This window comes from Bufo gargarizans, chromosome 9 (genome assembly GCF_014858855.1).
Source record: "Bufo gargarizans isolate SCDJY-AF-19 chromosome 9, ASM1485885v1, whole genome shotgun sequence".
Lineage (NCBI taxonomy): Eukaryota > Metazoa > Chordata > Amphibia > Anura > Bufonidae > Bufo > Bufo gargarizans.
In genome coordinates, this window is record NC_058088.1 from 187,663,583 (window position 1) to 187,690,337 (window position 26,755).

Genomic DNA, 26,755 nt, shown 5'->3' on the forward strand with positions numbered 1-26,755 from the left:
GCTTATTTAGATCCAAGATCCGGGCTTCCAAATATGCAACATGATTGCATCTAGTGCAAATGTATTCACCCTCGAAGGGCTCTTCAGGACAATGGTCCTCAGACTCCAAGCAAAACATGCAACAAGGTCTGAAGAGAGATCCGATCAGAAGGATGTCCGTCTCCTCTCCGGCACCCAGTAATGACAGTCCCTATATCACAAGGCCGGGTTCACACGTAGCAGTAGTGTCGCCAATAACAGCAGGAAGTTTTTGCAGGTTGCACCCATTTTACTGCCTCATTTGGCACAGTTATTGCGTTGTTACCTACCGGCCATGATACGGTACATGTTAACCCAGCCTTGGTCTCTGCACACAGTGATTTATCAAGTATATACAACATATAAAAAGACAAGGCACATTATTCCTTACTGAACTAGAAAAGCCAACCCAAAATACACTTCTATGGCAGTATAGTTCCTCAGGGGTGTGACCTCCAGGCTCCACCCACTGCAAGGAACAGTCATCTGAACTGATTTTTTTTTAAACTACTTGATAATGTCCATTACCCAGAGTCTTTCAGTCCAGCAGTGACAACTTGGTGATCCACTAGTCCTGTCTGTCCACTAAGATTTTCAGCACAGAATCCTGGAAGGTCTCTTTGGCACATTTAAGGGAAGACCCAGTCCAAGTCTTCACCATTCCAATCCGTCCTGTTGGAAATTAAGTTTGGGGCTGTTCTCGCTGTAAAACTGAGAATACCAGCGGCGGTGTTTCTGGATGGCAGCGTCTTCCTTCACCAGAAGAGGCTTGGAGATGTATTTCTTGTTGTTCCAGATCATCACGTCCCGCTCAAACTGAAACAGACCCGACAGGAGTTAGGGCTTAGTTATACGAACGTTTTTTTTTTGCATTCCATATAAGGGGCGTTTTTACATTCCGTATACGGAACCACTTATTTCAATGGGTCCGCAAAAGATGCAGAGAGCACTCCATCAGTTGCTCCGTTGCGTGACCCCGCAAAAATTGAGACATGTCCTATTCGTGTCCATTTTGCGGACAGAATAGGCATCTCTATAATAGGCGTTCCGTTCCGCAAACTGCGGAAGGCACACGGGCAGCATCTGTAATTTGCAGACCGCAAAAAACTGCATGGTCATGTGAACGAGCCCTAATAGTCACAAGGGTAGACCAAGAACCCGCTGGGGGAATCTCTACCTATCCAGTATAAGGAGGCTGTAGGATGCCAGTACCACTCTGCATGTGACTTCACACGTCACCTACCTGGATGGACGATCCCCTCAGAATAAACTTGGGGACAATGGCAGGAATATTCCTCTGGTAGTAGATACTGTGGGATACTTTCTGCAGCAGAGGCTCGATGGGCGTCACGCAGTGAAGAATCAACCCTTTGCCCAGAAAGGCATGCGAGTAGTGCAGGAACACGACACCAGGGCCGACCTGTGGAGACAAAGCGCAGGCTGTGAGAGAGGTGAAACGAGACCACCAGGGGGCACTGTGGAGACAAACTATTCATTTTTACCTGATATGGAAAATGTATGGAGTACAAGCTGTGTCATAGAAGAGAAGTGCATAACGTAACCACCACCATCACCCTAGCACATTCTAAGAACGGTAAGTGACACGGTAGGTCTCCAAGATTGTGGTTAGTCCCAAGAAGCAGTCTGGAGGAAGCTTTTCTGTAGAGAGTTTGCACACAGCCTGCGACATGCATGCTGCTGCACAAGGCGCAGTCTGCCACCTCTCCTGTTCCAGAGACAACCATCCGACCACTACCCTCAGTAGTGCAGCCATTGTAGGGTCTGAGGGAGGAGACCAGAGGGACTGTGCTCTATTGTGAACCATGGGGGGTGACTGATATAACTGCCCCCTTTAACCACAGCTTCCTGACCCGGGAACAAGGAAAAGGATGTGGTTGGGAGCAGAGAGAGGTCCGGTAATATGGAGGAATGTGCAGATACCAACAGGATGGGGCTTATGTCTTTAGGACCCCCGTCCCATGCTGGGTTTCTGATATTTGGTGCCACTGGCTGATCTGGAAACTCTTCCCCTTAAAAGCCTGTGGAAAGGGTCACGTTCTCTGAATGTTACTGGTGCCAAATGGACCTTCCAGGTTCTTAGGGCATCTTCTGCATTTACAGGATAGCTTTCGCCATCAGTATTCTTTACGGTTAGAGCAGTCGCTCAGGAAGATGAGAGAAGAGGAATGCTGCCGCATGGGGTTGTCCTTCCTTCTTCTGTGTCAACAATGCAGGATTACAGGGTGAGCTTGATGGCCTCGGCATGGACTGAAGTAGGGCTGGAACATGTAGTCATTAGGGTAGGAAGACTGGCAAGTGGCCATACAAATTAGGGAAGTTGGGCAGCACGACTATCCCAACATCTGCCGTGCCAAACCAAGGATCTGCCGATTCAAGTCCATATTCTGACCTCATCTGTAGACATCTGGCAGCAGCTTATCTCCTGGCAGTAAACACACATGATCAGCAGATCCAAAAGTACACGGAGTACAGCCAAGCTACTGCCGCCCAGAGCAACAAGCAGAATTTTACATGCAGCTTTGGATGTGAACGCAGTAAGAGTAATATCTGCACCGTTCCTCCTGTTTCTCATCTGGTCCTTTGCTGCTCATCTTTAAAAAACATAGCCTGAACCAACCAGCCACGAGAGCCATTCTGAAACACTGCTGATCTCCAGTTACATCATCAAGTCTATGGTCTTACCTGACGAGCGATGACGTCCACATCAAGCAGGGAGAACTGCTTCCCGAAGAGCAGGGAGGAATGCTGCACAAACATCTGAGAGCAGTGCTTGTTGGGGGCTGGCTCTGGCTCCCACCGGGCCTGAAATCGAACACATGGAGTTACCACTGGTGACTGGGCAAACACGTTCTGGACATCAGTCTGGACACTCCGGCTCCTATCTAGCGGCTGCTGTTCTTTGGATCATAACCATCATCATCGTCAGCACCGGGCGACTGGAGCACATGGTGGGTGGTGTCGCCATTACAATTCTAGCAGAGCCGGAAGTGATCTCTCAGCCCAGTGCTCCCAACAACCCAGAAGATTCTTACCTTCCAAGTGTGCCTGAAAAAGTCCAAAATCCTTGACTTTGTGAATCGGAGGTCAACCCCACTCAGTAGGCCGGGTTCATGTAGGCAAGTAAGGTGAGCGATGTCTGCGGCGTTCTCCGGGATCTCCTGCAATCAGAGAATACGATGGATGTAATCTGGAGGGCAGATAACATACAAGCGCCTACATGGGTGCCACTGCCACCTCAAAAGCTGCTTCCTGCAGAATCAAATGGAGAGCAAGGGGCCTGCATACAGTTTTTGCCCAACCCCTTACTGAAGATGTGCAATATAAAGTAGTGATCTTTAAAGGGCATCTGTCAGCAGTTTTGTACTTATGACACTGGCTGACCTGTTACATGTGCATTTGGCAGCTGAAGGCATCCGTGTTGGTCCCATGTTCATATGTGCCCGCATTGCTGATAATGATGTTTTAATATATGCAAATGAGCCTCTCGGAGCAACGGGGGTGTTACTATTACACCTAGAGGCTCTGCTCTCTCTGCAGCTGCATGCCCTCTGCACTTTGACAGGACCAGGTGTGATGACGTTTCCAGGACCAGTGCGGCTGCATTTCCCCCCCAGACAACGAGCAGTGCTGAGAAGACTCCTCCCTCCCCTCTCCATATACTGCTGGGTGCCTCCTCACCTCTATATGAGAATTGACGTAATGCTCGGTGCGCCCCCTGTAGATCCACTTCTTGCTGGTGATCTCTTCCAGCTCGGGGATGTTCCACGTCGGCTCGATCTGGTCGCAGTGATACCAGATGAACACCATCCCATTGATTTCGCAGCACGGCCACGTCTTCAGCTTGGGGAACTCTGGAACTGCACGTAAGAGAGGAGATCTTATCAGCGCTTCACCTTATCCAGAAACAGCGCCACCCCTGTCCGTAGTCTGTCCGGTATTGTAGGTCCTGCTGGACACCCGTCGCACCGATTCTGAAACAGAAAGCCATGCTTTCCTAATCCTAGACAATCCCTTTAAGACACAGCGCCTCCACAGGAGGGATAATCCACACTCTGCACCGCTGCAGAGTGTGGATTATGTCCCATCTTGTTGCTCCCCATGTATTCTGCAGACCGTCTCTAGTTCAGGTTGCTCAGCAGCCCTTCAGCTTCCTGTCTGGGAGGTGTAGCACTATGAAGTGCCTTTTGCCCTGTGCCATTAGAAGAATTTTGATATCTCTGACTTTTTGGTCTAACCAGACTGTCTGTTACTCTAATTCCTCTAGCGCCATTCTATGGAAACAGTAGGTTTAAAGAGCACACCGAATGCTTGAAATAACTTCTTTATCAACTTCAACTTTTCTTCATAAATAACACTGCCGCCTCCGCAGCAGATCGTCCATGTACAAAACACGCGTTGAATAAAGTATCACAAAATGGCGGTATGATTAAGATGGTTCAACTGTTCAATCTTGTCATTCAACATAAAATGGTGGATATATTCCTCTCTTCAGTATCTCACTTTAAGTTATTTAAAGGGAGTCTTTCACCTAATCTGAGCGTTTTAGACCGCTCAGATCAGGTTATAGACTCTTTAACCCTCATTACGATCATACCTTTCTCTTATGTGTCCCTCGCCCAGATAATGAAAATAACACTTTTTAAACTTATGCAAATTACCTTCTGAAGGTGCCCAGGGGCGGCGTTACTGGGCGATGTGCCCAGAAAAACACACCTCCAGCCGGCGGACGTCACGAGCGGCACCAGAGGACGGCGGGCTGGGAACTGGCCCGCACCTGCGCACTGCTCTGCCCATTATGGGCAGATGAACAGCTTTTCATATTGCGCATGCGCCGGCCAACTAAAGACAGCCGGCCGGCGCATGCGCAATATGAAAGGATGTTCCTCTGCCCATAATGGGCAGAGCAGTGCGCAGGTGCGGGCCAGTTCCCAGCCCGCCGTCCTCTGGTGCCGCTCGTGACGTCCGCCGGCTGGAGGTGTGTTTTTCTGGGCACATCGCCCAGTAACGCCGCCCCTGGGCACCTTCAGAAGGTAATTTGCATAAGTTTAAAAAGTGTTATTTTCATTATCTGGGCGAGGGACACATAAGAGAAAGGTATGATCGTAATGAGGGTTAAAGAGTCTATAACCGGATCTGAGCGGTCTAAAACGCTCAGATTAGGTGAAAGACTCCCTTTAAGCACTTTATGATCTCTCACATCTGAGGTCTAACCAATAGTTCACTTGCTCTACTTGGTTTGCAGTTTGCTCTATACAATTGCTTATTATCTGGTATGAGGAGTTCGCATTTGTATGCAATTTGTTTGGATTCTATGGCTCAGTAGTTCGTTTGTATGGTTTGAAATTTACAATCGAATTTGGTGGAACTGTATACACTTCTAATCACTATATTAACAGTAGGGACATCATCTAACTGTTTTAAATACCTATTTTGGCCTCTCTGCTTCCATAAAACACAGTTCTTAGTGGGGGGGGGTCTGTTCAGCTCCTCTAGTGAATAATTCCAGCAGCTCCTGCTAGGGGAATTTCCCACACAAGCTGTGTGTGAGGCTGGCTGTAATTGGTCAAAACTCCTGGGCTGTGTGAGGCTAGCTGGGATTAGTCAAGACTCCTGCCCAGCAACAACAGTTTAACTCTATTCTTTGTTGTTTCTGCTGTGTCATTGTGCTTACCTTACATTATATAATGAATCTTAAAGTATAACTGTCATTTTTTTTTTTTGAGTATTGGATTGTGGTGATTAATTGTCACAGAAGGTGTGCAGGAAACTAGAAAACACAAAATGAATATACGACTGACTGGATCCAAAACTAAGGAACAAAAAGGGAGAGCCCTGCATCAGACCTGGCTCTCTCCCTGACTGCTCAGCCTATGCGAAAATCCCAATGGTAGATGATCGCATATCCTCGTACCGCGACTGTATAACACCTGAACACCCTATAATAGTGAGGGGACACGACCACCGGCTCCCTACACTAGATACGGAGGGAGTCAGGGTCACCTGGGATCCAGCAAACCGAAAAACACAAATAAACAAAACTTATCTTGTAGAAGACTGAGAAGTAGGAACAGCATGCACACACTCCAGGAAGTTGTATAAACCGCAAAGTGATGCACTATGGGAAAAGGATTTAAAGGGATGCAATCAGTGCAACTACATGACAGCTGAGAGAGGCTAACGAGATGAGAAAATGAAAGCAAAACAAAGGAACCTCAAGGAGGAGGTTTTAGACATCTGTCAGAGCTTCTCAGATGTCTGGTGGTGACAGTACCCCTCCTTCTACGAGTGGACTCCGGACACAGAGCCCACCTTCTCAGGATGGGACCTATGGAAAGCCCTGATGAGACGAGTGGCCTTAATGTCCGTCACTGGGACCCACATCCTCTCCTCAGGACCATTACCCTCCCAATGAACGAGGTACTGGAGAGAACCGCTGACAAGACGAGAATCCACAATCCTAGAGACCTGAAATTCAAGATTACCATCAACCACAATCGGAGGAGGAGGCAAAGACGAGGGTACAATGGGTTGGACATAAGGTTTTAATAAGGACTTATGAAAAACATTATGGATCTTCCAAGTCTGAGGAAGATCAAGACGGTAGGCAACAGGATTGATGACGGACAAGATTTTGTAAGGCCCAATAAACTTAGGACCCAACTTCCAGGAGGGACCCTTCAATTTGATATTCTTAGTAGACAACCACACCAGATCACCAACATTCAGGTCCGGACCAGGCACACGTCTCTTATCTGCCACACGCTTATATCTCTCACTCATGCTCTTTAGATGGTCATCTATTTGGCAAAAGATTCAGGATAAAGACGAGGAGAATCTGTCCTCATCAGGTAAACCAGAAGACCCCTCTCCCGAGAATGTCCCAAACTGCGGATGAAACCCATATGCACCAAAAAATGGTGACTTATCAGAGGACTCCTGACAACGGTTATTTAAAGCGAACTCAGCAAGGGACAAAAAAAGAACACCAATCCTCCTGATTCTCCGCCACAAAACAGCGCAGATATGTCTCCAGATTCTGATTGACGCGTTCTGTCTGGCCATTCGACTGCGGGTGGAAAGCAGAAGAGAATGACAACCGAACCCCTAAGCGAGAACAGAAAGCCTCCCAGAATCTGGAAACAAACTGCGTGCCCCTATCAGAGACTATGTCTGAAGGAATACCATGCAATTTGACAATGTGATCAATAAATGCCTGCGCCAGCGTCTTAGCATTGGTCAAGCCAGGAAAAGGGATGAAATGCACCATTTTGCTAAAACGGTCCACCACCACCAGAATCACAGTCTTCCCCGAGGAACGAGGCAGGTCCGTAATGAAGTCCATGGAGATGTGTCCAAGGACAGGAAGGAATGGGTAAGGGAAGGAGAGGACCTGATGGCCGTGAATGAGGGACTTTGGCACAAGCGCAGGTCTCGCAGGCTGCCACAAAACCCTCAACCGACTTGCGAAGCGCCGGCCACCAGAATCTCAGAGCGATGAGATCCACTGTGGCTCTTGCCCCTGGGTGCCCAGCAAGGACAGTATCGTGGTGTTCCTTAAAAATCTTGTGTCTTAAAGCGAGAGGCACAAACAACCTCCCAGGAGGACAAAGATCAGGTGCCTCTGACTGGGCTACCTGAACCTCTGCCTCTAATTCAGGATAAAGAGCAGAGACCACCACACCTTCAGCCAAAATGGGACCCGGGTCTTCAAAATTCCCACCTCCCGGAAAACAACGTGACAGGGCATCCGCCTTCACATTCTTAACCCCAGGGCGGAACGTGACAACAAAATTAAACCTGGAAAAGAACAAAGACCATCTGGCCTGTCTCGGGTTCAGACGCTTGGCTGACTCCAAGTAGGCCAGATTCTTATGGTCAGTAAACACGGTAATAGGGTGTCTGGCTCCCTCTAGCCAATGGCGCTATTCCTCAAAAGCCAACTTGATGGCCAACAACTCCCTATCTCCCACATCGTAATTTCTCTCTGCGGAGGAGAGTTTCTTCGAGAAAAAGGCACACTGTCGCCATTTGGCAGGAGAGGGACCCTGAGACAAGACTGCACCCACACCCACCTCAGAAGCATCAACCTCAACTATGAAGGGTAGAGAAATATCAGGTTTTACCAAGATGGGAGCGGAAGCAAAACTCTCCTTGATATTAGAAAAGGCCTTACGCGCCTCTACCGACCAGGAGGAAAAATCTACCCCCTTTCTAGTCATATCAGTGAGTGGTTTAACAATGGAGGAATAATTCAAAATAAACTTCCTGTAATAATTGGCAAAGCCCAAAAACGCATCAGCGCCTTCTGATTCTCAGGAAGCTCCCACAAGCACAGCGCGGACCTTCTCGGGGTCCATGCGAAAACCAGAAGTGGAGAGAAGAAACCCCAGAAATTGAATTTCTGGAACCGCAAACACACATTTCTCCAGTTTAGCGTACAATTTATTCTTCCGCAGGATGAGCAAGACATAAGTGTTCCCTATGAGTTTTGAAATAAGGAGAAAAAATAAATAAATCAAAATGTCATCCAGATACACACTAATACAAATTTCCCCATTAAATGATAAAAAATGCTGTTCACAAAATGCTGAAAAACGGCTGGAGCATTCATCAAACCAAAAGGCATAACCAAATTCTCAAAATGGCCCTCAGGGGTATTGAAGGCAGTCTTCCATTCGTCTCCTTCTCTGACCCTGACCAGGTTGTATGCCCCTCTTAGATCCAACTTGGAAAAAACTTTAGCCCCAACAACCTGGTTAAACAGGTCCGGGATCAGAGGAAGCGGATAAGGGTCACGAATTGTGATACTGTTCAGCTCCCTGAAATCCAGACAAGGTCTTAAAGAACCATCTTTTTTCTTAAAGAAAAAAACAGCGGCAACAGGCGACTTCGAGGGTCGTATGTGTCCCTTTCTCAGACTCTCAGAGATATAAGCACGCATAGCGATCCTCTCAGGTTGGGAAAGATTGTATAAACGAGATTTAGGCAGCTTGGCGCCTGGGATGAGATTAATAGGGCAATCGTACTCCGTGCGGGGCAAATCCTGAACACCACTCTCAGAGAAGACATCCAAAAATTCACAGAGAAAAGATGGTACAGTCCTAGTAGAAACCTCAGAAACAGATGTCGTGAGGCAATTCTCTCTGCAAAAGTCACTCCAACCATTAATTTGCCTCGCTTGCCAATCAATGTTGGGGTTATGTTTAGTGAGCCAGGGTAGCCCCGACACTAGAGGAGTAGGCAAACCGCTAAGGACGAAACATGACATCCTCAACATGAGCATCACTCACAATCAAACGGATATTGTGAACTATGCCCTTTAATGATTTCTGAGAAAGTGGAGCGGAATCAATAGCAAAAACAGGTATATCCTTTCCCAAAGTGCATACCTGGAAACCATGAGTTATAGCAAATTGATCATCAATGAGATTGACAGCTGCTCCACTATCTACAAAAATCTCACAAAAATGTTCTTGCTCTCTAGCGCCACCCTGGCAGGAAGGACAAAACGGGAACTACAAGCAAACGGAAAAACTTCAATCTCCGCCTCAATCCTGCCAATGGTAACAGATGGAACATTTTTAAAGGATTTTTTCCTTCTTGTTTCTTTATTACTCCCAGAAAACTGCCTGAATCTCCTAGAGGGACAAACATTTGCCAAATGATTAATACCTCCACAACAGAAACAAACCTTCCCATGAGGGCTGAATCTTCTATTGTTAGAGGCAATCAAACCCAGCTGCATGGGCCCCTGCTCAGAAGGGGCTGACAGCGACCGAGACCCCTGTGCACAGAATGAGACCGCCGCACTGTCCTGGGATAGAGTATGACAGGAAGGAGTGATCTCTCTTCTCTCTCTAAGACGCCTGTCAATACGAACGGCCCGAGACATGGCAGAGTCCAAGGAGGTAGGTCTCTCATGAAAGGCAAATGCGTCTTTCAATCCCTCTGAAAGACCATGGCAAAATTGACTTCGGAGTGCAGCATCATTCCAACCAGTATCAGCTGCCCATCTCTGAAATTCTGAACAGTATATTTCTGCGGACTGTTTACCCTGGCATAAAAGACGTAGTCTAGACTCAGCCAGAGCAACACGATCCAGATCATATATCTGACCTAGGGCTTAAAAGAATTCATCCACTGAACGGAGGGGCCGTGCCCCCACCGGCAGCGAAAAGGCCCAGGACTGAGCGTTATCCCTTAGCAGCGAGATGATGATCCCCACCCTCCGTTCCTCATCACCAGGGGAATGGGGAAGTAGGCGAAAATGGAGTTTGCAAGCCTCTCTAAAACGCACAAAATTCTCACAACTCCCGGAGAACGTATCCGGGAGCGAGATCTTAGGCTCAGAACAAGCTCCATGAACGCAAGCTGAACCGGTCACTTGAAACTGAGAAAAAGTCTTACGGAGATCTGCTACCTCCAATGAAAGACCCTGCAAGCGTTCAGTCAAAAGTGAAACCGGATCCATGCTTGAGACGGTTTATAATGTCACAGAAGGTGTGCAGGAAACTAGAAAACACAAAATGAATATACGACTGACTGGTTCCAAAACTAAGAAACAAAAAGGGAGAGCCCTGCATCAGACCTGGCTCTCTCCCTGACTGCTCAGCCTATGCGAAAATCCCAATGGTAGATGATCGCATATCCTCGTACCTCGACTGTATAACACCTGAACACCCTATAATAGTGAGGGGACACGACCACCGGCTCCCTACACTAGATACGGAGGGAGTCAGGGTCACCTGGGATCCAGCAAACAGAAAAACACAAATGAACAAAACTTATCTTGTAGAAGACTGAGAAGTAGGAACAGCATGCACACACTCCAGGAAGTTGTATAAACCGCAAAGTGATGCACTATGGGAAAAGGATTTAAAGGGATGCAATCAGTGCAACTATATGGCAGCTGAGAGAGGCTAACGAGATGAGAAAATGAAAGCAAAACAAAGTAACCTCAAGGAGGAGGTTCTAGACATCTGTCAGAGCTCCTCAGATGTCTGGTGGTGACATTAATATCTCCTTGGTGGCCCTATTTCAACTTTTCACTGTGTATTCAATTGCCCCTTAATTCCACAGTTTTGTTCCCTGTACTGCCTACTTTTACCTGTGCTTAAAATAGTGTTGCTAGGCATGGTCCGTCTGTGTTGAAGGACGGAGGACGCAGAAGCAGGCAGCGTGCAATGTCAGATTACTGACAGCCAGGGACTGTAAGTAAATGATTAAAGCCAGGTCCTCCCCAGCAGCTGATAACAGTGCCTGTGCTGTGTGCACTTCTCCCTGTCCCTGCGCTTGGCAGACGCTCCCTCACTCAGCAGAGCTGGAGAATGCAGAGTTGAAGCAGCGCAGACCAGGGAAGGGAGATCTGCCGTCTGCTCAGTGTATAAATGACAGCAACATGTGGTAAGAGGACCCCTTTGTGCTGCAGGAGATTAACCCTTTAGGGGGAGGGTTCTGGTTACTGACACTTTTGGGGGGCTATTGTTACTGGCTAGTGAGGGCAGGCCTCAGGGGTAGGGCAGTGGCGGCCATCTTAACTGAATAGTGAAATTGCAGTTTTATGCAGACTGGTTGCTAAGGGCTGAATCTTATTAAATATGGGGTAAGTCAGTCTAATAGTAACTGATTCTGGAATATCATGTTATTAGTAACTACATATATGAACATTGGAATTAGGGTCTAAGTGTGATAGTTATCCTTTAAAGGCATTATCCTTTCTGCTTCTGTGAACACAATATATAACAAGTTATATGACAGCCAAACATGAGGTCACTGCAAATAACTTTGCTTTTGTCTTTAACATACAAACATAGGAACTGTATTAGGTTATTGGCAGGTCTATCTGTATAAACATATGATCTATACTAGCAACCTAGGACAGGTCGTAGCTGGCCAGCTACACTCCCACCAAAATTACCTATAATACTATGTTCTTAGTGGTAGGACTTGAACATGAATTTGAGGAATTTTCCATCATGTTCTCAACTGTTAACAATAAACATTACTTCATAGAATAGGGTCCTAAGTGAAGCATCATCTATACTTCAGGAGTTCTGAACTTAACACATTTCTTACAGTTCTGATTAGTTTTTCCCAGACTCCTCCTGTATGGCTGCATGTGGAGCAGTCATGTGAAAATCACACAGTTTCTTTAACAAATACTCTGTTACCTTTTCTTTAATTGATCTCTTTTAGAGCTTTCTTCAATTCATTCTTTGCTCTGACAAAAGTAGATCCTTGGTCAGATCTAAGCTCTGACAGTACCTCTAATGGTTATGAAACATCTCAAGGCGTTGATGAATGCGTCAATTGACATCTTCGAACATTTCCAGGTGAATTGCTCTGGAGCTCCGACATGTAAATATTAGTCCATATCTCTTGTACTCCTTGCGGTTTTGCTTGGTGATGAATGGGCCAAAACAATCCATTCCGCTATAAAGAAATGGTGGTGATGGGTTTACACGATCTGCCGGTAAATCTGCCATACTTTATTCTTCGGTAGGTCTACGTGCCTTTCTGCAGGCTACACATTTACCTATAGACTTTGCTATAACTTTGCTTCCTTTCACTATCCAGTAACCACCTTCTCTCAAACAGCTTTGGGTAAAGCTTCTTCCTTGATGCAAGGATATGTTGTGGTAGTGATCAACAATCAATCTTGTGAAGGTAGAGTTTTTGGGTAGAATTGCTGGATGCTTCACTGCTAGGTAACGATGCATTTTCCAGTCTCCCTCCCACCTTCAGTATACCATCCTGCAGAACAAGATTAAGCTTGTACAATGGGTGGTTGTTTGGAAGCCTTTTAGGTTCTTGACGAGGTCTCTTTAAAGTCTTCACTGTAGAATCTCTGTTCAGTGAGTCTTATGACTGTTTCTTCAGCTTTCATTCTTTCCTCTACATTCAACGATTCCTTCTTTCTGATTGCCTTTGCTAAACGTTGAATTCGAGCTACTACATTTATGACTGTATTCCATTTTGAACATCTGGCTAGTCTTTCAAGTATGTCATCTTGACACTTGGCAGCAGTGCTCAAAGTTTGTACAACTTTTACTACTGGATCACCCATAGACAATTCTGTGTAACCTTTACTGGCCGCGATTTCCTTTTCCCAAAGGAACTCTAGGCCTGTGAACCAATTAGAATTTTTCAATTCTGTTACATTCAGGCCTCTTGAAGCATGCTGGGTTATGCTTAGTGTCAATGTGATGCTAATGTTCTGGATGTTATTTTCCGAATTTTCTCAACTCTGTTGGCGACAAAGATATGGAAGGACACAAATGCAAACCAGCACTCTGCCCTGCCTTTATGCTGGATGTTGAAGGCATTGGTTTACATTTTGCCAAAGCGTAATAAGCCACTCACCACGTCAAGGTCGCCTTAATGAGTGGTCCCTAACACTAGTTCCTACCCGTTATGGGCCACGACAGCCACACAAACTCTAGGGAGCGCAGGTACAGCATGCACGCCAAGCACAATCTGCTTTTGACCCCGTCCGGTGCCATTACAGCTTTCATCGGATCCAGGGATGCAAGTACCAACATGCATGCTGGGGCCACTATATACTTCTCCTGGAGCCAAATGGCTACTGGTAGGTGCTATATGAGCAGACTCAGTTTTATACTGACTTTAAAACCAGCCTCCAGGGCAGATTAACTGGTCAGGTGTGCATGACTGCTTGGAGATCGCCACGCCTCCAATATATACTACTAAGAAAAAAAATGTGTGGGGGGGGTTCAGCCTGCACAACCCTATGCAGGTGCACATTGCTATGGCGAAATACATATACAAACTCAATCACAAATGCAATTGCACTGTGCAAACCAGCACTCTGCCCTGCCTCTGCCAATGCCTTATTCAGCATCCAGCATTTGGCAGGGCAGAGTGCTGGTTTGCAGAGTGCGATTGCATATGTGTTTTTGAGTTTGTATCTGTATTTCGCCATAGCAATGAGCACCTGCATACAAGGTTGTGCAGGCTGAAACCCCCCACATTTTTTTCTTTGCAGTATATATTGGAGGTGTGGCGATCTAGAAGTATATAATCTTTTGATTACGCTGGAGGTAGATCACATAGGTGTATACCTTCTTGTTCCTATTTTTAGGATTTGAAATGCACACTGGTACAATCATTGATGTGCAGTTGCTTTCTCCTTCCCTCACTCTGCAAGAGAATACAGATACTTTCTTTCCTTCCTCGGTATCTTTAGGTATTGAGGATTTATCATTCTTTGTAGGATGGCGTCCTTTGCAAACGCTGCATGTAGCCTTTTTTCTTGCACTCCTTAGTAACATGGCCTTTTCTTAGACAGCCAAAAAACTGTTGATTCTCAAGTACAAACCTTTTCTTTTCATCTGGGAACTTGTGTATGGAGTGGTTCTCTCCACAGAACATACATTTGAAGGTAGTTTGAAGACTTATTGGTTCTGTCTCTCTACTGATCCCAGGAGTGACTTTGAACTTGCTCTCATAGGTATCTGGACCTTTAGCTGCTGTGTTGGTTGCAAAGCTATTTGCTCTTGCACGTCTTATCTCTCTTGCAGGCTATTCTTCTAAAGATTTTAAGACGTACGATGCAGTTACTGGATTACATGCTATCCTTGCTTCCTCATTGATGAGCTCAGAACTCTTTAAAACTTGGGAAGTTCTTACCTAGATCTAACTGTTTAGTCACATAGCGATTCCATCTAGAAGCCACTTCTTCAGGTAGCTTAGTTAGCATCCTGTGGTTTTCTAGATAGTCGTTCAGTACTTCCAGTCCTTGAACATGTGTGATGGCATTGCTGCATGCTTGCAGGAAGTCACCATACTTTGAGTGTTCTTTAGGACCTATTTTAGGCCAGTTATTCAGTTTCTCTCTAAAGGCTCTTTGTACTAAGAAAGGATGACCATATCTTGCATTCAATTTTCCCAAGCTTGCTTGTAGGCTTCTTAGTCTTTTCTATAGAAGTTACCTTCAAGAACTTCCTTGGCTTCTCCAACAACATCTTTGAAGGTAGAATAACTTGTCAACTGGACTGAAGCAATGATGCTCAATGATCATTTCAAAGCTTGCCTTCTACTCCATGAACTTCCGTAAGTCTCCTGAAAATACAGGGGGTTCCGGAACGGGAAGTCTAGCGAGGACTTTGTTGTCTTGCTGGGACAATAGTTGTAACATTTTCTTGACCGTTGTAGTGACATCTAGGGATAGAATCACCCACTTCAATTTTCTCATTTAGTTCTGAAAAAGGAGAGTCACTTTTCTCATCTTTTCCGGTAGAGAGAGAGGGTAAATTCACACACCTTTTTCCCCAACACTGGACTAGGTCTCTCTTTGTCTTTCTGAGCAGGGATGGAATGATGAGGACTTATTTCCTCACTAAGTGCTGGAGATTTCCTTCCATTCTCCTGGTAGTATGTAGGAAAGTAGGAGTCTGCTTTTTCACTTAGTACAGATTTGAAACTATGACTCATATCCTCTTCGTGTACTCAGAGTCTGGCTTCTAAGATCTTAACTTCTTTCTGACTTTCCAATTCAGCTTCCATTTGATGGCGCTGTGCCGCCATTTGACAGCGCTGTGCCTCGATGGCAGCTTCCATTTTAATTTCTGCTCTCTTGACAGCAAGTTGTTCAGCTAATTCCTTTCTTTTGGCTGAAGTATTTGAGGACTCTGATATATGGGTGGCACTTCTGCTAGTGAAGGAAGTCACACTTGAGATTGTGGTTTCCCCTAAGAACCTAGCATAGACTCATAAAAAGAGCATTCAGTCTACTTCTTGCTTTAACTTCATCATAATTAGCTGCAGATAAAAGTTCTCATGAGCTTTACTAAATCTTTAGTGACTCCAGTACATGTGTCCATGTTCCTTACAATATCCTGGAAAGGTGTTGTAAACGACTGCAGATTGACATATGCTGCCATAAGCTTTGATTCAGATTCTTCTACCGTCTCTACCATATCACTCAAGTTCCCTTTTATACTTTCTTGCTTTAGATTTTTTGAATGTCTTTAATGTACAATTTCCACTTATCATACATTCTGGCAAACTTTTTTCCTTTCAGTGCTGCTTCTTGCTCCAAATTTTCCAGCATCTTTGAGGTTGGTTTTCTGGCACGTGATGAATGTCTTAGTTCATCTGCTTGGGCTATATGTGTTTGAGGCAAGACTAAGGGCTCTTTCACACTTGCGTATTTCTTTTCCGGCATAGAGTTCCGTCGTCGGGGCCCTATGCCGGAAAAATCCTGATCAGGATTATCCCAATGCATTCTGAATGGAGAGAAATCCGTTCAGGATGCATCAGGACGTCTTCAGTTCAGGACCGGAACGTTTTTTGGCCGGAGAAAATACCGCAGCATGCTGCGCTTTTTGCTCCCGCCAAAAATCCTGAAAACTTGCCGCAAGGCCGGATCCGGAATTAATGCCCTTTGAAAGGCATTAATCCGGATCCGGCCTCAAGCTAAACGTCGTTTTGGCGCATTACCGGATCCGACGTTTAGCTTTTTCTGAATGGTTACCATGGCTGCCGGGACGCTAAAGTCCTGTTTGCCATGGTAAAGTGTAGTGGGGAGCGGGGGATCGCATGGATCACGTCATCCATGCGCATGGGGTGCTCAGACGTCATTCTGGAGCGCCCCGGGAGCCGCGCGGACTGTAAGTATACCGCTCCCCACTACTACTATGGCAACCAGGACTTTAATAGCCTCCTGGCTGCCATAGTAACACTGAACGCATTTTGAAGACGGATCCGTCTTCAAATGCTTTCAGTTCACTTGCGGTGTTACAGATCCGGCGGGCACTTCCGGCAAATGGAGTACACGCCGGATCTGGACAACGCAAGTGTGAAAGAGGCCTAATGCTATATCAGACTCTTCTACCTCAGACAGGTTCCCTTGCTCTATCTTTGCATCCTCTAACAGTGGCATGGTAATACTAGGCTCGGACATTTTACTTTTAATGCTATCACAATCAATACAAATAATAAGATGCCTTTCATTTTAAATACAATACTGACAAATGCAGAAATAAAAAACTTTCACTTTAAATACTTTAGAGTCCATATACTAAAAACTGTCATTTGTTTTTACTTCAAAGTCTTTCTGAACACAAAATAATAAAATAAAAGTCTCTTTATGCAATGATAAGTAATAAAAGGAAAGCTGACCTTATTCTGAAGAGCAGGAATAAATGTCAGTCTTAAAGGAGACGTGTCTTTTATTGATATGATGCGATGCTCTGCTTGCAGACCTTGGGCCTAGTGGCGGGAAACTAGCTGGCTGCAGTACGTGGTCTCTCCGTGGATAGCGGTGCGGGCACTCTAAGTCTGGACTTTGTACTTGCGTCTCTTTCTCTCTCTAGGGATCGCGGGAGGGTTGGCGCTCTCTCGGACTATTTTGCCTTTGCCGTTCTGCCACTGAGAGTCGGCTGCAGTTTGACTAATGCACACATTCTATGACCTCCATGGTAGCTCTGCTGAGGTGTCTGTTTGCTTGCTCAGGGAACAGTGGCTGTGTGGCGGTATATGCTGGCGCTCTGCTGCTCTAATGCACTCTTTACTGTGCAAGTTGAGGAGAGCTGTCACTTCGCCCTCTGAGGGCAATAGTTCCACTGTGGCAGGCGCAGCACTATGAAGAGCCTTTTGCGCTGTGGCATTAGAAGAATTTTGATATCTGTGACTTTTAGTCTGACCAGACTGTCTGTTACTCTGTAATTCCTCTAGTGCCGTTCTATGGAAACAGTAGGTTTAAAGAGCACACCGAATGCTTGAAATAACTTCTTTATTAACTTCAACTTTTCTTCATATATAACACTGCCGCCTCCGCAGCAGATAGTCCATGTACAAAACACGCGTTGAAAAGATATCACAAACTGGCGGTATGCATAAGATGGTGGTTCAACTGTTCAATCTTGTCATTAAACATAAATGGTGGATATATTTCTCTCTTCAGTATTTGTACTCCTACTTTAAAAGGTATTTAAGCACTTTATGATCTCTCAGAGAGGTATATCTGAGGTTTAACCAATAGTTCTCTTGCTCTACTTGGTTTGCAGCTTTCCCTATACAATTGCTTATGATCTGGTATGAGCAGTTTGCATTTGTATGCAATTGGTTTGGATTGTATGGCTCAGTAGTTTGTTTATAATTTCCAATTACATTTTGGTGGAACTGTAAGTAAACACACAAAACTGGTTCAGTATACAGGTCTAATCACTATATTAACAGTAGGAACAGTATATAACTGTTTTAAATACCCATTTTGGCCTCTCTGCTTCCATAAAACACAGCTGTTAGTGGAGTGTGTGTCTGTTCAGCTCCTCTCTGGTGAATAATGATTCCAGCAGCTCCTGCTAGGGGAATTTCCCACACAAGATGTGTGTGAGGCTGGCTGTAATTGGTCAAAACTCCTGGGCTGTGAGGCGTGCTGGGATTAGTCAAGACTCCTGCTTAGTAACAGTTAAACTCTATGCTTTCTGTTGTTTCTGCTGTGTCATTGAGCTTACATCACATCCATATAATGAATCTTAAAGGCATATTATCTTTTCTGCTTCTCTGAACACAATATATAACAGTTACAGTCAGGTCCATAAATATTGGGACATCGACAATTCTAACATTTTTGGCTCTATACACCACCACAATGGATTTGAAATAAAACGAACAAGATGTCCTTTACCTGCAGACTGTCGGCTCTAATTTGAGGGCATTTACATCCAAATCAGGTGAACGATGTAGGAATTACAACAGTTTGCATATGTGCCTCCCACTTGTTAAGGGGCCAAAAGTAATGGGACAATTGGCTCCTCAGCTGTTCCATGGCCGGTGTGTGTTATTCCCTCATTATCCCAATTACAATGAGCAGATAAAAGGTCCAGAGGTCATTTCCAGTCGGATATCTGCATTTGGAATCTGTTGCTGTCAACACTCAAGATGAGATCCAAAGAGCTGTCACCATCAGTGAAGCCATCATTAGGCTGAAAAACACAACAAACCCATTAGAGAGATAGCAAAAACATCAGGCGCGGCCAAAACAACTGTTTGGAACATTCTTAAAAAGAAGGAACGCACCGGAGAGCTCAGCAACACCAAAAGACCAGGAAGACCACGGAAAACAACTGCGGTAGATGACCGAATAATTCTTTCCCTGGTGAAGAAAACACCCTTCACAGCAGTTGGCCAGATCAAGAACACTCTCCAGGAGGTAGGTGTATGTGTGTCAAAGTCAACAATCAGGAGAAGACTTCACTAGAGTGAATACAGAGGGTTCACCACAAGATGGAAACCATTGGAGAGCCTCAAAAACAGGAAGGCCAGATTAGGGTTTGCCAAACGACGTCTACAAAAGCTTTCACAGTTCTGGAACAACATCCTATGGACAGATGAGACCAAGATCAACTTGTACCAGAGTGTTGGGACGAGAAGAGTATGGAGAAGGAAAGGAACTGCTCATGATCCTAAGCATACCACCTCATCAGTGAAGCATGGTGGTGGTAGTGTCATGGCGTGGGCATGTATGGCTGCCAATGGAACTGCTTCTCTTGTATTTATTGATGATGTGACTGCTGACAAAAGCAGCAGGATGAATTCTGAAGTGTATCGGGCAATATTATCTGCTCATATTCAGCCATATTCACAGTGCAGATGGACAATGACCCAAAGCATACTGCAAAAGCAAGCAAAGCGTTATTTAAGGGAAAGAAGTGGAATGTTCTGCAATGGCCGAGTCAATCCCCGGACCTGAATCCGATTGAGCATTTCACTTGCTGAAGACAAAACTGAAGGGAAAATGCCCCAAGAACAAGCAGGAACAGAAGACCGTTGCAGTAGAGGCCGGGCAGAGCGTCACCAGGGATGAGACCAGCGTCTGGTGATGTCTATGCGTTCCAGACTTCAGGCTGTAATTGACTGCAAAGGATTTGTAACCAAGTATTAAAAAGTGAAAGTTTGATTTATGATTATTATTCTGTCCCATTACTTTTGGTCCCTTAACAAGTGGGAGGCACAGATGCAAACTGCTGTAATTCCTGCACCGTTCACCGGATTTGGATGTAAATACCTCAAATTAGAGCCGACAGTCTGCAGGTAAAGCACATCTTGTCCGTTTCATTTCAAATCCATTGTGGTGGTGTATAGAGCCAAAAATGTTACCATTGGGTCAATGTCCAAATATTTATGGACCTGGCTGTATGTGACATCTAAACATGAAGTCACTGTAAATAACATAACATACAATAGCTCTCTGCAAACCAAATAGAGTACGAAAATGCATAATAATTGCGAGTGCTATACTTCTAAATTAGAGATGCTTGGCAAATCATTTTGTAGAAAACATAGGAACTGTATTAAGGCTATTGGCAGGTCTAGCTGTATAGACGTATAAGGCATATTAGCAACCTAGGTCAGGTCTTAGCTGCCGGCTACAGGGAATTTCCTACCTTTTTCAGCATAGGGTATCCTGGTACATTTGCCATCCTCGCCTCGAAACTGCCATCCGTGGAAAGGACATTCGATGCAGTCGCCGACCACTCTACCGCCCACGGCAAGATTTGCACCGAGGTGAGGGCAGTAGGCATCTACAGCGTACACTTTACCATCCATGGTACGGTACACGGCGACCTGTTCACCTGCAAGACAAAAAGAAAACCGCCATGAAATCCACCGCTTGCGGTGACTAAACAGAATAATCCACTTGCTCACGCAGCCTGGCTTCTCTTCTGTCTTCTTCTTTGAGGAATAGGACCTTTGGTGACGTCACTGCGCTCATCACACGGTCCATCACCATGGTGACGGACCATGTGATGACCGCAGTGACATCACCACAGGTCCTTTTCCTGTGTACAGCAAAGATGAAGACAGAAGAGAAGCCGGGCTGCGCGAACAAGTGGATTAACCCCTCCAGCCCTATTGTACTATGCATTCTGTATTCAGAATGCTATTATTTCCCCTTATAGCCATGCTATAAGGGAAAATAATAATGATCGGGACTCCACCCCGATCGTCGCCTAGCAACCGTGCGTGAAAATTACACCGCATCCGCACTTGCTTGCAATTTTCACGCAGCCCTATTCACTTCTATGGGGTCTGCGTTGCGTGGACGCACAAAGAGGAGCATGCTGCGATTTTCACACAACGCACAAGCGATGCATGAAAATCACCGCTCATGTGCACAGCCCCATAGAAATGAATGGGTCCGGATTCAGTGCGGGTGCAATGCGTTCACCTCACGCATTGCACCCGCGCGGAAATCTCGCCTGTGTGAAAGGGGCCTAAGTTAGGGTTTGCGACAGTGTCAGCAGGGCTTAGGTTCCAGCGTATGAGTTCGTTCACCATCAGGACTTGCTCATACAGTCAGGGAGAGGCTCAGGGATTGTTAGGAGGTTACCATTCCCTCCTCCCTAGCTTTGGGGCCTAGTCTGGTTACCTGTTGCCGTTTGTTTACTTGGTGTTCCTCTTATCCCCACCTTCCATGACAGCTGGAGAGGTTAGAGGATTGGGCATATTGGAAATCCAACATGCCCGATCCTTCAATGCACGAGCCAAATGTAATAGTCCAGGTGTGCCAGGCTCAGGTACATGTGGGGGTCCACAGACTACAAGCAGCACACACCGGTACATCACAGGTAATGGGGGGGCCACAATAAACTACTGGGGGTTAATATTTGAGTCTTTAACACCCCCACAGGTGCTAATGGATGTAAGCAAGGGGGCGCCATTATCATCTGTTCCAGAAGTGGAAGGGATGTTGGGCAGGTATAGGGGGCATCACACAAGCCCTCTCACCAGCTGAGGTGTGTAAGGCCAGTGCAGACCGTGCCCACTAAGTGCAGAGACACTGGGGAAGACTGGTGCACTCCTGGCTACTGCCAGCCGGGTACATAACCCACCAGAGGCCGCAGCCAAGGCATCTGTTGACCATGTCCAGTACAGAAGGTGCCAACTCACACATCTGTGCCCTTGGCACCTGTAGCGCAGCCGATGACCAGGTGAACCACTGGGCATGAGATATTACAGCAGACATTGGGGGTGGAGGGGGTAAAGTTCACTTTGCATCACTGTGGATTTTACCGTGTGAGAAGGCAACCTGGCAGAGCGCCCGCCGCCATGTGAAGGAGTCAGCCAGTCAACACTAAGGTTTACAGTTTTCTCCCATGATGCATCATTTCTGCCGGGCAGAGTCTACAGCGCCGGCCAATGGCGGTAACAAAGGCGCCCCAAAATCTCCTGGAGCTAGCAAACCCCACTCTGCTGCACTGCGCCCACCTCCCCCGCAAACCCCACTCTACTGCACTGCAACCACCTCCCTAAACCCTGCTGCACTGAGCCCACCTCCCTAAACCCTGCAAACCCCACTCTCTGGCACTGCACCCACCTGCCCCATCCCTACAAACACCACTATGCTACATGGTGCCCACCTCCCCACACCCTGCAAACCCTACACGGCTGCATCATGCCCACCTTCAAAAAACTCCGCTCTGCTGCACCGTGGCCACCGCTCAAAAGCCAGCAAGCTCCGCTCTGCTGCACCGTGGCCACCGCTCAAAAGCCAGCAAGCTCCGCTCTGCTGCACCGTGGCCACCGCTCAAAAGCCAGCAAGCTCCGCTCTGCTGCACCGTGGCCACCGCTCAAAAGCCAGCAAGCTCCGCTCTGCTGCACCGTGGCCACCGCTCAAAAGCCAGCAAGCTCCGCTCTGCTGCACCGTGGCCACCGCTCAAAAGCCAGCAAGCTCCGCTCTGCTGCACCGTGGCCACCGCTCAAAAGCCAGCAAGCTCCGCTCTGCTGCACCGTGGCCACCGCTCAAAAGCCAGCAAGCTCCGCTCTGCTGCACCGTGGCCACCGCTCAAAAGCCAGCAAGCCCCGCCTGCTGCACCGTGGCCACCGCTCAAAAGCCAGCAAGCTCCGCTCTGCTGCACCGTGGCCAGCAAGCTCCGCTCTGCTGCACCGTGGCCAGCAAGCTCCGCTCTGCTGCACCGTGGCCAGCAAGCTCCGCTCTGCTGCACCGTGGCCAGCAAGCTCCGCTCTGCTGCACCGTCGCCAGCAAGCTCCGCTCTGCTGCACCGTGGCCAGCACGCTCCGCTCTGCTGCACCGTGGCCACCGCTCAAAAGCCCGCAAGCTCCGCTCTGCGGCACCGTGGCCACCGCTCACACGCCAGCCAGCTCCGCTGCACCGTGGCCACCGCGCAAAAGCCAGCAAGCTCCGCTGCACCGTGGCCACCGCTCAAAAGCCAGCAAGCTCCGCTCTGCTGCACCGTGGCCACCGCTCAAAAGCCAGCAAGCTCCGCTCTGCTGCACCGTGGCCACCGCTCAAAAGCCAGCAAGCTCCGCTCTGCTGCACCGTGCCCACCGCTCAAAAGCCAGCAAGCTCCGCTCTGCTGCACCGTGCCCACCGCTCAAAAGCCAGCAAGCTCCGCTCTGCTGCACCCGTGGCCACCGCTCAAAAGCCAGCAAGCTCCGCTCTGCTGCACCGTGGCCACCGCTCAAAAGCCAGCAAGCTCCGCTCTGCTGCACCGTGGCCACCGCTCAAAAGCCAGCAAGCTCCGCTGCACCGTGGCCACCGCTCAAAAGCCAGCAAGCTCCGCTGCACCGTGGCCACCGCTCAAAAGCCAGCAAGCTCCGCTCTGCTGCACCGTGGCCACCGCTCAAAAGCCAGCAAGCTCCGCTCTGCTGCACCGTGGCCACCGCTCAAAAGCCAGCAAGCTCCGCTCTGCTGCACCGTGGCCACCGCTCAAAAGCCAGCAAGCTCCGCTGCACCGTGCCCACCGCTCAAAAGCCAGCAAGCTCCGCTCTGCTGCACCGTGCCCACCGCTCAAAAGCCAGCAAGCTCCGCTCTGCTGCACCCGTGGCCACCGCTCAAAAGCCAGCAAGCTCCGCTCTGCTGCACCGTGGCCACCACTCAAAAGCCAGCAAGCTCCGCTCTGCTGCACCGTGGCCACCACTCAAAAGCCAGCAAGCTCCGCTCTGCTGCACCGTGGCCACCGCTCAAAAGCCAGCAAGCTCCGCTCTGCTGCACCGTGGCCACCGTTCAAAAGCCAGCAAGCTCCGCTCTGCTGCACCGTGCCCACCGCTCAAAAGCCAGCAAGCTCCGCTCTGCTGCACCGTGCCCACCGCTCAAAACCAGCAAGCTCCGCTCTGCTGCACCGTGCCCACCGCTCAAACCCAGCAAGCTCCGCTCTGCTGCACCGTGGCCACCGCTCAAAAGCCAGCAAGCTCCGCTCTGCTGCACCGTGGCCACCGCTCAAAAGCCAGCAAGCTCCGCTCTGCTGCACCGTGGCCACCGCTCAAAAGCCAGCAAGCTCCGCTCTGCTGCACCGTGCCCACCGCTCAAAACCAGCAAGCTCCGCTCTGCTGCACCGTGCCCACCGCTCAAAACCAGCAAGCTCCGCTCTGCTGCACCGTGCCCACCGCTCAAAAGCCAGCAAGCTCCGCTCTGCTGCACCGTGGCCACCGCTCAAAAGCCAGCAAGCTCCGCTCTGCTGCACCGTGGCCACCGCTCAAAAGCCAGCAAGCTCCGCTCTGCTGCGCCGTGCCCACCTCCCCAATCCCAGCAAACTCCACTCTGCTGCGCAGTGCCCACCTCCCCAATCCCAGCAAGCTCCACTTTGCTGCACCGCAGTCCTATTCCGGACATGCCCAGGACCCCTCACCAATGTGCCCATGTAGCTGATGGATGCCAGTGTACCGACCCCTCAGCTGTGGGCACTTACCGCAGACGGTGAGGTTGTGCACGGCCCCGGGCTCCAGCAGGTGCGAGTCCAGCACTTGGAACCAGCCATTGGGATAGACCGGGGGCAGGTCTCCCTTCTTCCGCCTCCTCCGGACCAGGTTGGCGGTCTGGGCCCGGCTCCGGCCCCGCTCCGGGATGTAGCCCACGTCGTCCGGGCTCCGCAGCAGCTCCAGCGGGCGGCTCAGCACCCTCCAGCCCCACAAGCCGAGCGGCAGCAGGAGCAGCAGGGAGCCGGCAAGCAGTGGGCTCCGGGCGGGGACGCCGGCGGCGGAGGAGCGGGGCAGGTCCGGCAGCAGGTGGGCGCTGAGGAGCAGACTCCCGGCACTGGCCAGCAGCACAGCGCCCATCACACACAGGACGGACAGCCACAGCAGCGACCGCGGGACCGACTCCATCACACCTGTGTGACAGCCCCGCCCCCGCTCCGCCCTCTTATACCTGCCGTCTCCATGCAACGGATCACGTGATCACAGAGGCAACTCCACAACTAGCGATTCCCACAAAACAGGACAAGCCCTCCATCTCAGGATCGGACATAGGGTTCATGCTGCGGTTTTGGAAAATCGCAGCAAAAACTGCAACGTGTGAATAAACCTTTACAGGGATCTAGCAGATTTGGGTGTTTATTTTTAATACTTGTTTCCAGTCACTGAAATAAAGCAGAGATCTAGAAAATAGTGAGGAATTGAAATACATTGTTTCATGGTCCCCCTGTAGTACAGATAATGGAGATAAGCGGCAAATCTACAGCTGCAGTAATGGTCTAACATGGAACATAGAGATAAGCGGCAGATCTACAGCTGCAGTAATGGTCTAACATGGAACATAGAGATAAGCGGCAGATCTACAGCTGCAGTAATGGTCTAACATGGAACATAGAGATAAGCGGCAGATCTACAGCTGCAGTAATGGTCTAACATGGAGACTGGAGATAAGCGGCAAATATACAGCTGAAGTGATGGTCTAACATGGTACATAGAGATAAGCGGCAGATCTACAGCTGCAGTAATGGTCTAACATGGGACAGAGATAAGCGGCAGATCTACAGCTGCAGTAATGGTCTAACATGGGACAGAGATAAGCGGCAGATCGACATCTGCAGTCAGGGTCTAACATGGCACAGAGATAAGCGGCAGATCTGCAGCTGCAGTAATGGTCTAACATGGGGAATGGAGATAAGCGGCAGATCTACAGCTGCAGTAATGGTCTAACATGGGGAATGGAGATAAGCGGCAGATCTACAGCTGCAGTAATGGTCTAACATGGAACATAGAGATAAGCGGCAGATCTACAGCTGCAGCAATGGTCTAACATGGAACATAGAGATAAGCGGCAGATCTACAGCTGCAGTAATGGTCTAACATGGAACATAGAGATAAGCGGCAGATCGACAGCTGCAGTAATGGTCTAACATGGGACAGAGATAAGCGGCAGATCGACAGCTGCAGTAATGGTCTAACATGGGACAGAGATAAGCGGCAGATCTGCAGCTGCAGTAATGGTCTAACATGGGGCATGGAGATAAGCGGCAGATCTACAGCTGCAGTAATGGTCTAACATGGAACATAGAGATAAGCGGCAGATCTACAGCTGCAGTAATGGTCTAACATGGAACATAGAGATAAGCGGCAGATCTACAGCTGCAGTAATGGTCTAACATGGAACATAGAGATAAGCGGCAGATCTACAGCTGCAGTAATGGTCTAACATAGAACATAGAGATAAGCGGCAGATCTACAGCTGCAGTAATGCTCTAACATGGTACATAGAGATAAGCGGCAGATCTACAGCTGCAGTAATGGTCTAACATAGAACATAGAGATAAGCGGCAGATCTACAGCTGCAGTAATGGTCTAACATGGGACAGAGATAAGCGGCAGATCTACAGCTGCAGTAATGCTGTAACATGGGGAATGGAGATCTTTGATGCACAGAGATTAATAGAGCTGATTTGGTGCACTAGAAGTGACAGCATACCCACATATGAAATTCTAAAGGAAGTAGGAATTGGCAGAAAGG

At 48.1% G+C, this 26,755-nt stretch overlaps 1 protein-coding gene across 1 annotated transcript; it reads right to left on the bottom strand.

The window, feature by feature from the left end:
* Window positions 1-523: 523 nt before the first annotated feature.
* Window positions 524-25,136, bottom strand: LOC122919655 (cholesterol 7-desaturase nvd-like). The gene is made up of 7 exons (XM_044268811.1): window positions 24,717-25,136; window positions 20,451-20,639; window positions 3,718-3,896; window positions 3,072-3,197; window positions 2,722-2,841; window positions 1,262-1,438; window positions 524-834 (listed from the first exon to the last, which is right to left on the bottom strand). The coding sequence occupies exons 1-7, from the start codon at window positions 25,129-25,131 to the stop codon at window positions 673-675; spliced, it is 1,368 nt and encodes a 455-aa protein (XP_044124746.1). The 5' UTR covers window positions 25,132-25,136; the 3' UTR covers window positions 524-672.
* Between the last annotated feature and the right edge of the window lie 1,619 nt (window positions 25,137-26,755).

Bases quoted from the DNA above. Each gene is read 5' to 3' on its own strand.
- LOC122919655 (XM_044268811.1), bottom strand. From the start codon at position 25,131: ATGGAGTCGGTCCCGCGGTCGCTGCTGTGGCTGTCCGTCCTGTGTGTG. The intron at 20,640-24,716 runs GTAAGTGCCCAC...TTTGTCTTGCAG, and splicing joins GCACAACCTCACCGTCTGCG to GTGAACAGGTCGCCGTGTAC. The intron at 1,439-2,721 runs GTAAGACCATAG...TTGTCTCCACAG, and splicing joins TGGACGTCATCGCTCGTCAG to GTCGGCCCTGGTGTCGTGTT.